The sequence below is a fragment of the Glycine soja genome, chromosome 18 (genome assembly GCF_004193775.1).
Source record: "Glycine soja cultivar W05 chromosome 18, ASM419377v2, whole genome shotgun sequence".
Taxonomy (NCBI): domain Eukaryota; kingdom Viridiplantae; phylum Streptophyta; class Magnoliopsida; order Fabales; family Fabaceae; genus Glycine; species Glycine soja.
Genome location: NC_041019.1, coordinates 36,603,387 through 36,619,531, shown reverse-complemented (window position 1 = coordinate 36,619,531; position 16,145 = coordinate 36,603,387). Strand labels below are relative to the sequence as shown.

The following is a 16,145-nucleotide window of genomic DNA, read 5'->3' as shown; positions in this document are numbered from 1 at the left end:
AAGAGACGGAGGCTTTGGAGGAAGACTATGGAGCTGGAAATGGGAAAAATGAATCAAGGCAATTTATTGAGGGGTTAATGGATCTTGAATAGAGAATCAATAGACTGGAGACAGTGACTAAGAAATTATAAAGATAGCAAAATTTGGTCACTATTGAACAAATTATTGTTATAAAGCCTAAAAATAAAATATGACACGATCTTGTAATTTTTAATGCCTTGGGTACATTAATGCCTTGGTTTCACATTTGTTATTTGTTATTTTGCCTTACTAAAAGAAAAATGACCTATACCTATGGACAAAAACTATCACTATAAATAAAAAAATCCGTAGGTAAATGTATGATAGACTTTGTCCTACGGACGTTTCTTCCGTCAACTTTGAGGAGGCGTATAATGACGACTAATTGTCTGTCACTATAGGTTTTAACTACTATGTATAGTGTGTAAGTAAAAGTATTTAACTTTTACTTACATCTCCTAACTTTAGGTAAATGTCTTTAATATGTACCTATCTTCTTCAACTATAGGTAAATATGTTTAACATGAACACCTCTAATAAGAAGACAATTCTAGGGTGCCAATTTGAGAGCCTAACTAGAAAGGCTATGACCTGTTTGGTAACTAGGGATGCACCTTGGCATTGGAATCTGCCCTCCTCAACCTTGCCTTGCTATAACATGAGTGTCCAAGTACTATTTTTCCTTAAATTATTACTAGCTGGAAGCTTACCAATCATCATATACGGACACACTTTGCATAGAATCAATATTAGAGAATCTCAAGCCAGAAGCATATCTTTTACTACATTAGAAAGCACAACTGTACAAGAGAAACAGAGAAAATCCTAGCTAATGAACACCATAATAAACTTTACTACCAGTCGCACTCTTCTCATAGTTATCATTAAAAGTAGTTACATGGCCTCGCATGTAAGCCTTACCGTCACAAGCACATAAACACATTACTCCATTAATGCATCACATGGTACTCTATTTGAAAATGGATCTTTTACTCTGTGCCTACAAGGACTGCTGACCCTTCCACCTGATAGTTCATCACATCTAATAGACAAAATATATCATAAGATATAAGTCTCAAAGTTCATAAATGGGGAGAGTCACACGGTCAAAATAAGCAAACTAACCATGAATGCAGAAACAAATATTCAAATAAATAATACCACTATTATGTGTAGTGGAGCTTTCCAATTTTTGTACCTAACACTCGATTTTCTTGTTAACCAAGGCCAAAAAGACCACCTAAACAAGACTTGTCAACCACTTGAGAGCCTAACCGAACTTGCTTAGATTATAATTTTGCTCTTAGGAACTTACAATGTTATTACCTCGGTGAAATTTAGTTGCAACTGGCAATCCTAGTTACGTAATGGATATTCAACTCTAACTTCTTAAGCTCTAAGATTACCTTCAAAAGTGATATGAAGATTTAAGTTTAAATTAGTCTAACCCATTCATTTTGGACACTACATTTTCCGTTTAGTGAAATTTAGCTGTATGTGTTGGCTTTTTGTGAACTCCTATTCTATTGTCTTTGACCTCACATTTTCCCTTTGTACCTAATGCAGTCTCAACTGACATTAACCTTATATTACTATTGGGACTGATCACTGATTCTCTGTTCTAAACAGATGAAAAGAATATTCTGCAAAGAGAACTGAGAGCAGCACCGGTAATTATATTTAAACTCATGTCATCTTGTTACCTTGAAGAATGCACCCCAGATTTGCTCTTCCTTGGCAGGTACTGCAATAATCTTATTCTTTGGATTCTCATAGCATCTCAATCCTCCAACTGCTGTAGAGTAGAAACATCCAGTCCAATTTACAAAATAACAATGTCAATAGTGACGGGATACTTACAATCATGGGGAGCAAAAAGAAAAAGAACATAGACAACGTCAATGTAAAAATCCTCATATTATGAATTATTATCATCTTGAAGGGCAGGGAGAAAATGATCAAATCTGGGATCACATGGAACAAATAGTTTCCAAAATGCTGAGGATTGTGATATGCAGGAACAAAAATAAACTCACCTTGAGGGAAAGAAGCAAGTGACTTGCCACAAAAACCTTTAAGCAATATAGTTTACTTTATACTTGTGATATGTTGGAACAAATAGAACATTGAATACAAACCAACAATAGCATGGGAAGATATAATTTACTTTACTTGTTTGGTGAACAATATATAAAATTTGGTCAAGTGAGACAACAATATAAATACTAAGTACCAACTAATACAATATCTATGCCTTTTTATATAGCTTTGCATTAAAAAAAAGTAATAGAAAATAATATGTATATGATGGAAGCTTGCTTGTGGGGCTTCTATGGAGGCTGGATCTTTGAGCTTCAATGAGGTCCTTTAATGGTGATTTTCCATCATGGCGATGCAGCAGAAGACAAAGGAGAAGAGGTGAGAGGAGGCGCCATCCACTAGGGAGTAAGCCATGGAAGAAGGAGCTTCACCACCAAGATCAGCCTTGGATAAGAAGCTTGGAAGGATGCTTCAATGGAGGAAAAGAAAGAGGAAGAGAAAGAGAGAGGGGGGAGCACGAAATTGAAGGAATAAAAGAGGGAGAGAAGTGGAACTTTGAATATGTCTCACAAGACTCTCATTCATCAAAGTTACAACAAGTGTTACACATGCTTCTATTTATAGACTAGGTAGCTTCCTTGAGAAGCTTTCTTGAGAAAACTTCCTTGAGAAGCTTCTTTGAGAAAACTTCCTTGAGAAGCTAGAGCTTAGCTACACACACCCCTCTCATAACTAAGCTCACCTCCTTGAGAAGCTTCCTTAAGAAGATTCCTAAAGATGCTTAAGCTTAGCTACACATACCTCTCTAATAGCTAAGCTCACCTCCTTGAGATGAGAAGCTAGAGCTTAGCTACACACTCCCTATAATAGCTAAGCTCACCCCTATGACAAAAAATATGAAAATACAAAAAAAAGTCCTTACTACAAAGACTACTCAAAATGCCCCGAAATACAAGGCTAAAACCCTATACTACTAGAATGGCCAAAATACAAGGCCTACGAAGGAAATACCTATTCTAATATTTACAAAGATAAGCGGGCTCATACTTATCCCATGGGCTCGAAATCTACCGTAAGGCTCATGAGAACCCTAGGGCCTTCCCTTGGATCTCTAGCCCAATCTACTTGGAGTTTTCTACCCAATGCCCTTGCGGGGTAGGATTGCATCATTCCCTCCACCTTGGAAAGGATTTGACCTCAAATCCCGAGGTTCTTCATACTCTGGGCTTCTTCCCTCAACACCTGTAAAAAGAACAAAAACATATGTATTAGTGGTGTTTGGTATGTTGAAGGTAAGGTCTGAAAACCCATTTCCTAGGCATCTTCCCATGAAAGAACATGGTTTCTCACCAACTCAATGAGTTGTGCTACAAGTATAGAAAAATATGGGACAAACCTTTTGTAAAAGTTTGTTAAGTCATGGAAGCCCCAAATTTTTCTTATACTTGGTGGAGTGGGCCACTCAGGAATGACCTATATTCTCTTAGGGTTCATGGGAACCCCTTGATCACTATTTGAAAAATTAAGAAAAGTAACGCAATAAAACATACCTTTTTCTGTATTTTCATATTGATTATTCCTACCAAAAAGTATGACAAACCTAAGGTGTCCCATATGAGTACCTAAGTTTGTATTGAAACTAAAAATAAGAACAAACCTACCTAATGGGTCCCTATGTACACAAATCATGAAGATGTTGGGTGCATGAGTGATTTTACAAAAGAGTGTTGCACCATTCAAAACATTCATCATACCACCTATTTTAGGGACTTGGTGCCTATTAATACCTATTTTAGGCACCAACAAAGCACAAGGATTTAAGCTCTTGCGAACCAAACCCTCATCCAACAACTTCTTTACTTGAGGAATAAACTCAAGCCCAAGAGGTGTGGCAATGCTAGCAAGTGCCTTTTTACAAAAGAGAAAATGTGGAGGTTGTCTAAGAGGGAAAGTTTCTTTAATGTTTGTCTTTATTGTAAAATGAGTTTCCTTCTTAGCTAAACTCTTGGAGGAGACACTTACCTCCTTACACTTCTCTTTAACCACTAATGGTTGTCCTTCTTCTTGGGGGTAGATTTCTTCACTAGATTCTTCCCCTTTTGCTTTTTCACTTTCACTAGAGGAAGGTGAAGTAGTAGCCTCATCTTGGCTTCTATAAATGTCTTGGCCCCTCATAATCATGGTTTTTGTGGTGGGGCATTGAGAAGTCATGTGTACTCTTCCAAGACATTTAAAGCACTTTATAGAGCTAGGTTTCTCTTGCATACTAGCCTTAGGGGCTTGCTTTTCTATTGTCTTCCCCTTATCATCTTTGGGCTTAGAAGGTGTCACCCCTAAGATGCCTTGACCTTGGTCTTTCTTTGGATAAGAGTCAGAGCTATAAGATTTTGAAGTAGACTTGTTTTTAAGTTGTTGCTCTACCCTTATTTCCCAATCTAAGTTAGCCTCTACATTGTCCTTCCCATGGAAGTATGAGAGGTTAATGTTAGCCTCTTGAGGCTTTCTTTCCTTTTCTCTTCTATGGGAGTGAGGTCTAAGATGTGAGCTATGCCTTCCTTCGTAATAGTAACAAAGTTCTTCACTTAGGCTCTTGCAAGAGTTATGACTACTATAGGAGGCATGTTTTTCTCTTTTCATTTCTTTTATTATTTTTCTTCTTTCTTCTTCTCTTATTTTCTTTCTTTCATCTTGACTTATTTCTTCCACTCTTTTTTTTTCCTTTTTCTTTTCTCTCTTGTTTTTCTTTCCATAGCTTAAGGGAACTCAACTCATCTAAGATTCTAGATAAAGGGTCTTTATGACTAGTACCCTCGTCATTAACACTAGATGAATGATGACTCATGTTGGTTCCTAAGTTGTGGTTCTTTCTTGTTGTAGGTTTGAAAACAAAAAGGTAAAAGAAACTATGGTTGAAACTAGCCAAAATAAACACTAAAAGAGGTGTGAAAGATAAGGTAAAAAAAAACTAATTGGTAAAAGGAAAGCTATCTAGGTGGTTTGACAATGGAAGGTAAAGGATATAAGCTATGAAAGTAAGCAAGAAATGTAAACTAGGCGAATCCTAAGAGTGTTTGGATGACCACATTCAAGGTTCCCAACAAAACACTCACTATCCTAAGGAAAAATTGCCTAAAATTATTACACACAAATGGAAGTTTGGTAACCTATTGGAGGCTCCCAACACACTTCCAATGAAAGGCCTTTTTGTTACAAAACTTGAAAGCAATGAAAGTAAGTAAATTGCAAATTACAAAATTACAAAACGGTCCTCAATTTTGGTGGTTGTTCTCTCTTTGGTGATTCACTCAATTTGGAGTGCTTCTTAGTCCAATAGCTCTTAAGGTGGTTGGTGTTGGACCTTGTGGCCTCAATAATCTTAAGAGGGATAGGCTTAGAATACATAAGAAACAACAACAATCAATTTAACAATGTTCTTTAAACATGATACCCAAACTTATGATTTTCATAGCCTTTCATCATGATACCCAAACTTATGATTTTCTTCTCTGAATCACTTGAATAATTTAAGACATTATCTTCCCAAGTGATATATCCTTTCTTTTCTTTCTTCTCTTTGAAATTCATCTTGTCGGATTTTTCCATTCTTCTTTTAAACACAGGACAATTGAATCTCATGTGCCCAAGTTGATCGCACTCAACATTTTGGGGCTAAAGAGGAACCTTCTTCTTTCTTCTTTCATCATCATTTTCTTTCTTCTCTAGTTTTTTTTTATGTAGTTGCATTTCTCTCAACCATTGTAGGAATGAATGAATCAAATTCAATGGCTTCCCATATCTTTAGATCTATGGCTTCTATAAAGATCTGCATTCAGGTTTTCCAATAATGATAACCCTCACCATTGAACATAAGAGCCTATAGATAGAATTTTCCTCAGAAAATGGAAATTTGGTTGAGGCCATATCTATTCTTGAAGCTTTTAAACTTTATACAAGAATCCCGCTCTGATACCACTTGTTGGACCTTGTGGCCTCAATAATCTTAAGAGGGATAGGCTTAGAATACAGAAGAAACAACAACAATCAATTTAACAATGTTCTTTAAACATGCAAGACACAATTGATTGCAACAAAATAAATAAGATAAGGGAAGAGAGAATGCAAACACAGTTTTATATTGGTTCGGCCACAACCCGTGCCTACGTCCAGTACTCAAGCAACCCACTTGAGATTTTCACTATCTTTGTAAAATCCTTTACAAAGTCTGAACCACACAGGGACAACCCATCCCTTGTGTTCAGATGCTTTACAACAAGAGACTCACAGTCTCTTAACCAATCTCATTGAATAAGAAGAATGGAAGAAGAATTCTCTCTTCAAGAGAAGAATATTACAATGAAGATCATGTAAGAATCCTTATAGATTTTGCAAGTGTTTGATCAAGGATTTCTTGAGAGATCATTTGACAATGAAGTTCTTTTGGAATCTCTCTCATTTTCTTTTGAGAGGATAAGACATTTTTGGACCAAAAATACTCTCTGTCTAAAATTCGTGCCCAAGTCACCTATTTATAGGCCTTTGATGACCATTCACAAATCTAATGAAAAGATGTGACTGTTGGCAGATTTTCTGAAAACTTTCCACTGGTAATCGATTACAATGTTTGTGTAATCGATTACACAGTTATAATTTGAAGGGTTATGACTTTTGAATTTGAATTTCCAAAGTTTCGTTGCTGGTAATCGATTACAGACATATGGTAATCGATTACATGTTGAAAATTCAAATTCAAAACCTTTTTCAACAGCTATTTCTCAACCCTGTCTTCTGGTAATCGATTACACTTCCTGGTAATCGATTACCAGAGCCTTGCATGTCTTGAAAGCACTTTGTTTTAAGGCAAGGCTTGGTCTTTAGTGAATCTTGAAACAAGGCTTTGTTTGTTGAAGCAATCTTGAATTATTCTTGAAGCAAATGCTTATCATTTGAAGCAGCCTTGTTAGATTCTTCTTTGACATCATCAAAATCATGTATACATGCATTCACAGTTGGCACCTTTCTTCTTGACTCAAATTCTTCAAGGGATGGCACCAATCCTCCTTCCAATTCCCTATATGGCAACCCACAAACAAGGAAACAAAGAGACAAGCAATAACCAAAGAAAAAAAAAAAGAAATGAAAGCTAAACCAATGGATTTTTAACAAGACAATTTTTCAAGGATTATTCAACAATTAAAGCAATGAAAAGGACATAGAAGCAAGCTAGGACTCAAAGAGAAACTTAGAATGGCTCTAGAGTATAGTAAAAAAAACTAAAAAAAAAAAACTCAAAAAACCTTTAGCTTTGGCACTTGTCTTCACACTAATTTTCAATTGAAATTTTGGAACTAAGATTGGTATAACATAGGCACCAATTATAGAATAAATTTTGAGCCAAAACAACAAGCACACTTCTCTTTCATTTTTTTTTTCCTGGATACTGATTTTCCTGCCAACTTATGTGATTTTTCGTATTTTTTTCCTTTTATCCAAATCACTTGGTTCTTTTTTTATAACTTTTTTCCATATGTTTAGCAAATTCAGTAAAACTTTCAGCTCAAAATTCGAAGTAACCAATTCTCAGTAATTTTTACAAGTTTGTATGTCCAAGCTGCCAGCACCAGTGATTTTTTTAAGCATGGTATATTGATTGCCTTGGGCTTGCTTTCAGCCTTCCTATGTATGTTGAACTCACTAGGATTGTTTAACACAGTTTTAGGAGTTCAATATTCACTTAGGATCAACATTTCAGCCAGCAATTCAATCACCAAAACTCAAATTCACAATAGACACAATCATAAGGAAACCTAAAAGTTCAAGAAAAGGTTCACAATCAAAGACTCTCTAAGAATTTTGCATGAACATGTTAAGGACTAATTAACATGAAAGATTTTACTCAAATCAAATAATAGGCTAAAAGAATTTCATACACTCATGAACAAATCAGTTAGACAAAGAAACAAGAAAATAAAATTCAGCACAACATAAGAAATCTTATGTGACAAGTTTCATGACTAGACATGACTTCTATGACAAAACTACAATAGGTGAACAAGTCACTCTAGATTTTTGAGGTTTTCTTCTACTTTAATATTTTTGTAAGAATTTTATGGTTTAGGTTTCAGCCACAAAAAATAACAAGACAAAACTCAAAGGAACCCAAACTCAACACAATTCATGGTTCAAGAACAAGAACAAGAAATTTGAAGCATAGAAAATCAAATCTAGCTTCTATAGCAAGTTTAATCGGTGGAAACTCTAAAGAATCATGTTTAAAACATTTATCACAAGACATGTGAGGAGATACATGGAGAAAAAAATGAAGAAACAACAATGGAAGAGAAGGTAAAGCAAAAAAATTAATGGAGGTTTAAAGAGCAGCTACTTGAAGCTCTTGTGCTCTGATACCACTTGATGGAAGCTTGCTTGTGGGGCTTCTATGGAGGCTGGATCTTTGAGCTTCAATGAGGTCCTTTAATGGTGATTTTCCACCATGGAGATGCAGCAGAAGACAAAGGAGAAGAGGTGAGAGGAGGCGTCATCCACTAGGGAGTAAGCCATGGAAGAAGGAGCTTCACCACCAAGATGAGCCTTGGATAAGAAGCTTGGAAGGATGCTTCAATGGAGGAAAAGAAAGAGGAAGAGAAAGAGAGAGGGGGGAGTACGAAATTGAAGGAATAAAAGAGGGAGAGAAGTGGAACTTTGAAGTATGTCTCACAAGACTCTCATTCATCAAAGTTACAACAAGTGTTACACATGCTTCTATTTATAGACTAGGTAGCTTCCTTGAGAACTTTCTTGAGAAAACTTCCTTGAGAAGCTTCTTTGAGAAAACTTCCTTGAGAAGCTAGAGCTTAGCTACACACACCCCTGTCATAACTAAGCTCACCTCCTTGAGAAGCTTCCTTAAGAAGATTCCTAAAGATGCTTGAGCTTAGCTACACATACCTCTCTAATAGCTAAGCTCACCTCCTTGAGATGAGAAGCCAGAGCTTAGCTACACACCCCCTATAATAGCTAAGCTCACCCCTATGACAAAAAACATGAAAATACAAAAAAAAGTCCTTACTACAAAGACTACTCAAAATGCCCCGAAATACATGGCTAAAACCCTATACTACTAGAATGGCCAAAATACAAGGCCTACGAAGGAAATACCTATTCTAATATTTGCAAAGATAAGCGGGCTCATACTTAGCCCATGGGCTCGAAATCTACCCTAAGGCTCATGAGAACCCTAGGGCCTTCCCTTGGATCTCTAGCCCAATCTACTTGGAGTTTTGTACCCAATGCCCTTGCGGGGTAGGATTGCATCAGTATATATACTGGGAGTATATTTTATTATTATTATTAAATCATAAATTATGATAAATATTAATTTTTTAATTTTAATAATAGATATTTTTAATAGGAAATAATAAATATTTTAAAAGCTATATAAAAAGGGATTTATAATTAATTGACAACTTAAAAAGAAGTGTAGGTTAAATTTATATATCCATTGCTTTTATCCTCCTCCATGATGTAAATCAAGTTCAATGAAACAATGCAACTATTTGTAATACTATTAATTAACAAATGATATTAAAATAAAAAATAAATATTTTTATTAAAGAGTTACTTTAGAGGGGTAGTGTAGGCTTTCCAACTTTATAATATCAGACATGTACATCTATTAAAGATGGAATGCATGGGCCAGCCCAACCGTTTCAATGTTGGAATGCAAAGATGATGAATCTTCACTTTAAAATTTTACTCGAGACCAACATGTTATATTTTGATGCATAAATTCACCCTTATAAAAGTATTCACTCTTGAACAAGAGAATATTAGGAACTACTCACTCTCTTTCATGATAAGCTACATAACTTCTCCTGTATCAAGTATGTCACACTAATTTATTTTTAAGTTTTTTATTTCTCCCAATTGTTTAAAATTAGTCTATCTCAATTTAAATTTGAATTTTGAATTTTAAAATTTGATACATTATATCAATTTGATAGACATACTGATCATATGTATTTATTTAAATAATTTGTTCACAATGTGGTCATAGCTAAAAAATTGCTGAGCTAAAAACTTCTAACTAAATGCTTAGGTGTAACATCAATTGGAAAATCAAAATATTGATACTTACTGGGTATAGTTCAAAATCAGCAGCTGGCCCAATGTTTAATATGTTCAGAGCCTCAGCTTTTGCCAGGTCGTACTATTTAACACTTGTTAAGAACTCATTGATGCTCTCTCTTGTTTGAACAGAGGCAGCAGTGTCAACCAAATAATCATAAACCTGCTAGATGTACAGAACATTCATCTACCAATAAAACTTACTAGCATTCCCATTTATTAGAAAAATCAAATCTAACCTTGTATTCAGACTGCGCTACTTTGGCAATAACTCTTGTTGGATCCTTTGAAGCCCCTTTAGCTCGTAAGAAATCAAGGACCTCAAAATTTGTGAGTTCACCAGCATTGCCCTCTAAGCTGTGACAAAGCTATTAAACATCAATCATATCCCAATATAAAAGAGAAAGTTCAATTGAAATTAGTGTATTAATTTTGAAAACAAACAAAAATGGTAGAAACATACATTTTCATCTGTAAGACCCCAGAGTGAGAGAAAAGGCCATTACAAAACAAGAGAGTGTCTCCTTTGCTTCTGCAATAAAACAAGCCCAGTACACAAACAGACAATTACAGAATGAAATTCCCAGTTTTCACAAAATATAACAAATAACACTACTAATACAGCTTAAACACACATAATTGGGTTGGGGCAATTTTTTGGCAAACGTCGGCTTGGACTTTTTTGGACGACATAGGCTTGTGATATTTTTTTTGCTTGACGTCAGTTAAAAAGTAGCACCTACTAATGTTGATGAGAAAAAGCTTGGCCTACGTCAGTTGAACAAACCCTCAGCTGCCATCAACAGAAAACAAAACTTAGCTGATGTCAGCATAAAAATAGCAATGACTAACATTGACCGAAAACCTAGCCTATTTGACCAAAAAAATATCCATAAAATGGCTTTGGCAAAAACCATAGCTTGATGTCGACCAAAAAACCTAGCATATGTTAGCCAAAAAATGGCCTTGGCATCGACCAAAAATAGCCTTGACCATTGTTGACTGAAAAACATCATCAACTGATAAGTTCTATCCTATTTTATTGTGTACTTTTTTACTCTTAATGTATTTTGTGCCCAGTCCAACCATTTGAATGATGTGAGAATAGACTGTGATTCGAAAGTCATGATTTTATTTGGAATTGAAATTGGATGGTTGATGTGTTATGACCTAGGGATTTGTTTTTATATTAATTTTATAAGAGGCTTGCTTTATATGTATCAAGATTTTATGATTTATCTTTCTATGGATATGTGGTAAGTTGTAAAATTCAGAATATTTTTTCCAAGAAATTGGGGTCAAGAAGAAATTATGTCTCCTTAACCATGAACTATGAAATTGGGATAGAACACCTCTTTTATTATATGAGATTGATGTTTTGGGTATTTCATGAGTCATAATGATTTAAATAATATAAATGTTCTCAAACTCTATTTGAATCATATTTAATGAAAAATGCAACTTTTTTTTATTTTTAGAGATTGTTTATTCTAGTCGATAAAAAATCAAGTTTTAATTTCAAATCAATCAAATGAAATTTTGTTCATTTAAATAGTGGATAAATGGAAAGTTCTAGGCATTGAGACAAGTTGTTGTGGTAACGATACTCTACATACATTTTTAATTATTTGTATACGTACACTTGCCTAGAGGTCAACTCCAACTTGTTCAAACTCATTCAAGTATGGGTTGGGTCATGGGTGTTAATTTTTAAACCCATGAACCAAACCCATAGACCCATTGATGTGACATGTCTTTAAAATTATTATTGTTGTTTATATGTTTACATATTTTTTATATTTAAAAGTTCCAATATTAGTGATAACACATTCACTAACTTGTTCAGACTTCAAAGTCTTTCATGAGATACTAAGTTCCCATTCTCTCTCTCACTCTCTACACTTAGCATCAGATTAAGGTTTCCAATTCTTTCTATTGCCCTCCACACATTGACTATAGGACATCCCCTCCATAACGTATTTCAATTTCTTCGAATGTCATTGTTGACTTATTGAGATTAAGTACTTAATTGTTAAGCAATATCACCATAACACTTTCATGATGCGCCAGCTAAGTGACTAGCTTCAAGGTGATTTTTCATAATTTGTATTTTGTGTTTATTTAAAACCTCAGTTTTAAAAAGTTTAAAACAAATTCACTTAATCAAAATCAACTTGTTTGTGACCAAGTTGTTTAGGGTTGGGTTTCATAAAAAAGTAGCATGAATCCAACCTTCCTTCTCAAGGAGGAAGCTATAGGATTGAGCCAGATATATAGGTACAAATTCAATAAAAGGGACAACATTTTTTTTTTGTGTGTGCGTATGTGAAGGGTAAAAAAAGTTGGCCAAATCTATGTTATCTTTTTTAGTTTTAAGTAAAGGTTTCATAGATAAAATATTGAAGGTAAAGAAATTTTGAATTCCATCATAACTAATGTTTTATTTGGTATAGATAAAAGATCTTCCAATACTATGTACTATTTAATTTTGGATGATGAGTCAATTTGGTAGTAGGTTTCATAAATTAGAAATTGAAGTAAAGGTTTTAAGAGTAATTTGATTTAGGCTTAGCCCTCCAAATGTCAAAAACAGTCAACCAAAGCCAAAGTAAGGAGTTGTAAGTCGACCAATTTATGACAATTTTGTAAAAAGAAACAAGTTTAGTCAAAACCATAGAAATTAGAGCTTTGAACACCAAATTATCTAATTAATTAGTGTAGGCCTAATATAAATAATTTAAATAGACAAAGACCTAATATAATTAATGTTTCTAATTATTAATTAGTTAACTAGAATTTAATTAACCTTAATTGTCTTAATTAAAGCTAACTAATAATAGATTACTCCCTCTGTCTCAAAACAAGCTAAACAGGTACTTTATTTTCAAGATACTTGTGATGAAAGATGGTTAGTGGTTCTACATGGAAAAACAATTAATGTTAATTTAGCCTAAAAAGATTAAATTTGTACTTCTGAGTTCGAGGATAGTGGGAAGCGTTTTGAAACTTTGAAAAAGGGGAACGAGAGGTCAACATTGTGTTAAGCATTGAGGTGAGACACAACAAGGTTCTAGGATTCAAGAAACTCATCTTTAATTGATTTAGGTGACTTTTAACTATTAGAAATTGTAATTTAGTTTTTAAATATAGATTGGTGATTTCACAAATCCCATCAAATTATATTTTAAAATTTCTAATAGACACGTTATCACTTAACCAACGATAGGAATCTAGAATAATTTTTTAATATATCAAGAAACTAGAGGTCATCATTAATTCATTTATTGATTTTTTTTGTCTACCATTAATATTTTAAGAATATAAGTAAAAAAAGTTGATTAATGTTACATTAAAAAGCTAAAATGACAATTATTTTGATTTTTTTTCTCTTACATTACAATTATAATGGAATGGGAAGGAGTAGAATATAATGAAAGATAGAATATTAAAGTCTCTTGCAAGATGAATAATGAAACTTTAATTAATCCTAATGAAACAAATTTGGACCCAAAAACCTAATGGGCCAATGGGGCTCGGCCCAAAACCCCAAGATGTAGGGTTACAATACAAGAAATGTAAACACTCTCCCTTGGTCTTCATTCATGCATGGCCACTTCTAGAGTTTTAGGAGAGATAAGACAGCTTTTATCTCGTGCCTGGTGTTCTCTCTCTAACTTCATGGTCATCCTACGTCACGTTCTCACCTTTACAACTCAAATCTTGTCCCTTGGACATCAAATTCAAGGAGGAAGCTCTAGCAGACAAGGGTTTTTCATCAATCCATTTTGTTTTGCATTTTCTTGAACTCTAGAAGACTTCAAATCTCTCAAGGTATTGAGAGGTTCTATTTTCTTTAATGTCTATTTTGGTTTGGGAGGTTATCCTCCATGAGTATGGGCTCTTAGATTTGGTTTGGGGGGGATTAGATTGAATTTTAAAATGAAATCCAAAATCTGATTTTATTCAAAACAGATGGGTTTATTAAATTTTAATATGTTCGACTTTTGGTTTATTTGATTTTCAGTTTTTTGCTTGATTTATTCATAAAGTTATTTGATAAAATCAGTTTATGAACATTCCTAAGAAAACCGATAAAGTAAAGACATCAAATGTACAATTAAGTCTATTAACTAGTAAAGTACGTTTTTGTTGACAAATCTACAGTGTTAAATATTCATAGATTAATATGTATAGTACATTCTTTTGCCAATGATTCTTTAATGGACATTCTCTCCTACTTAATTTTTTCAGTTTAATGTAAAAGTTTATTTAGAAGGAAAATTAATTTTGAGTTGCATAAAAAATTCCTTGTTGCTTTTGGTAGGGATAAAAGATCTTCATATATTGTGCTATTTACTTTTGAATGATGAGTAGATATGGTTGCACATTATACATAAATTAGGTTAGTCCTTTTTAATGAATTTAATTACTTATATCGATATCTATATTATATTTATTAGGTTAGAAATATGTAGACACAAAATAACATAACACCATGACATAAACTTTTGCAGTTTCCAATTGAAATTCACATAATTGGAAGGAATTATAGAATATATATATATATATATATATATATATATATATATACACATATATATATATGTCAAAGATTAATACTCTCTCTGGTCTCATATATAAGCAAAAATAATTACTTCCCATAAATTAAGAAAGTTAGTAAGGTTATTCTTAAAATGTCCTCCATTCAAACCTGATACTTTGTACACTATATTCCATCCAATATCTACATATATTGTTAGGGATGAGTCGAGCCTAATGGTTAGTGTTTTATATGCATACCTTGGAAAATTGCACTTTTCTTAATTTGGTTTTTGTTCTTTCTTGCAATATCATCACACTCAATTTATCAGGTATTTCTTTATTTTTGAAGTGGCGTCTACATATATTGTTAGGGATGAGTCACCAGATTCTTTGTACACTAAAAATAAAGGAGTCACCAGATTCTTTGTACACTATATTCCATCCAATATCTACATATATTGTTAGGGATAGTCGAGCCTAATGGTTAGTGTTTTATATTCATACCATGGAAAATTGCACTTTTCTTAATTTGGTTTTTGTTCTTTCTTGCATTATCATCACACTCAATTTAACAGGTATTTCTTTATTTTTGAAGTGGTGTCTCCAATCATCACACCTTGAAAAAGGTATGTATGTCTTCAACACCCCAATCCCAACCAATAGGGAAGATGAGATCATTGCTAAAGCCCGTTAGAAGACAAGTATGATGGTTATATTTGAATGGGACACATCTTAAAAGGTACGTGTGTGACACTTTTTTTTAAACTACGTGATGGGAACAAATAAGAAATTTCTTGTCAATTATTTTTATAATTATCGGATGATTGATAGTAGGCCTTTTATGAAACAAGTGCATAAATTGAATGTATGCTTAATATCTACGAACAAACACAATATGGATGTAGATGAAAGTTAATGATTCTATCTTGAATCATTGACAAAGTTCCTTCCTTATGGAATGACTTTAAAAAGTTTGAAACATCTAAAAGATCAAACCGATTTCTCTTGAACAACCGAGGTAGTAAAATGATACCAAAGGTACATATGTTCAACAAATGGTGTGAGTAATGGAGGAAGGTACATTGAAAAAGTTCTCTAAGAGTAGGAAGTGGGATTTTGTTATTCATGTAGTTTCACGTGAAGCCATAGTAAAAATGCATTTACAACTTCATTAAATATTGGATTGAGTTGGAATTTTGTGAGCCAATTCAGGATACATAATTCTTAAATCTAAATCTTTGGTTTGTTTATTGGTTGCTTGTGGTGAGAGATATTTAGTTTGTACTATCAACAATTTTTTTATACTTTCATCTTCTTGATTCTCTATTTGTATGTTTGTTGTTGTTTTAGTTGTTTAACCAATACTCAGTTTTATCTAAAACCATGTGATTTTCAGAATCATGGGATTTGGTTGTTTT

At 33.6% G+C, this 16,145-nt stretch overlaps 1 protein-coding gene across 1 annotated transcript; it reads right to left on the bottom strand.

The window, feature by feature from the left end:
• Positions 1-10,201: 10,201 nt before the first annotated feature.
• On the bottom strand, positions 10,202-10,656 carry LOC114395543. The gene is made up of 3 exons (XM_028357352.1): positions 10,649-10,656; positions 10,425-10,542; positions 10,202-10,348 (listed from the first exon to the last, which is right to left on the bottom strand). The coding sequence occupies exons 1-3, from the start codon at positions 10,654-10,656 to the stop codon at positions 10,268-10,270; spliced, it is 207 nt and encodes a 68-aa protein (XP_028213153.1). The 3' UTR covers positions 10,202-10,267.
• Between the last annotated feature and the right edge of the window lie 5,489 nt (positions 10,657-16,145).

What these genes read in the sequence shown, in the direction of transcription:
- LOC114395543 (XM_028357352.1), bottom strand. An exon ending in TAGCGCAGTCTGAATACAAG is followed by an intron (nt 10,349 to 10,424) that starts GTTAGATTTGAT and finishes TACATCTAGCAG; the next exon opens with GTTTATGATTATTTGGTTGA.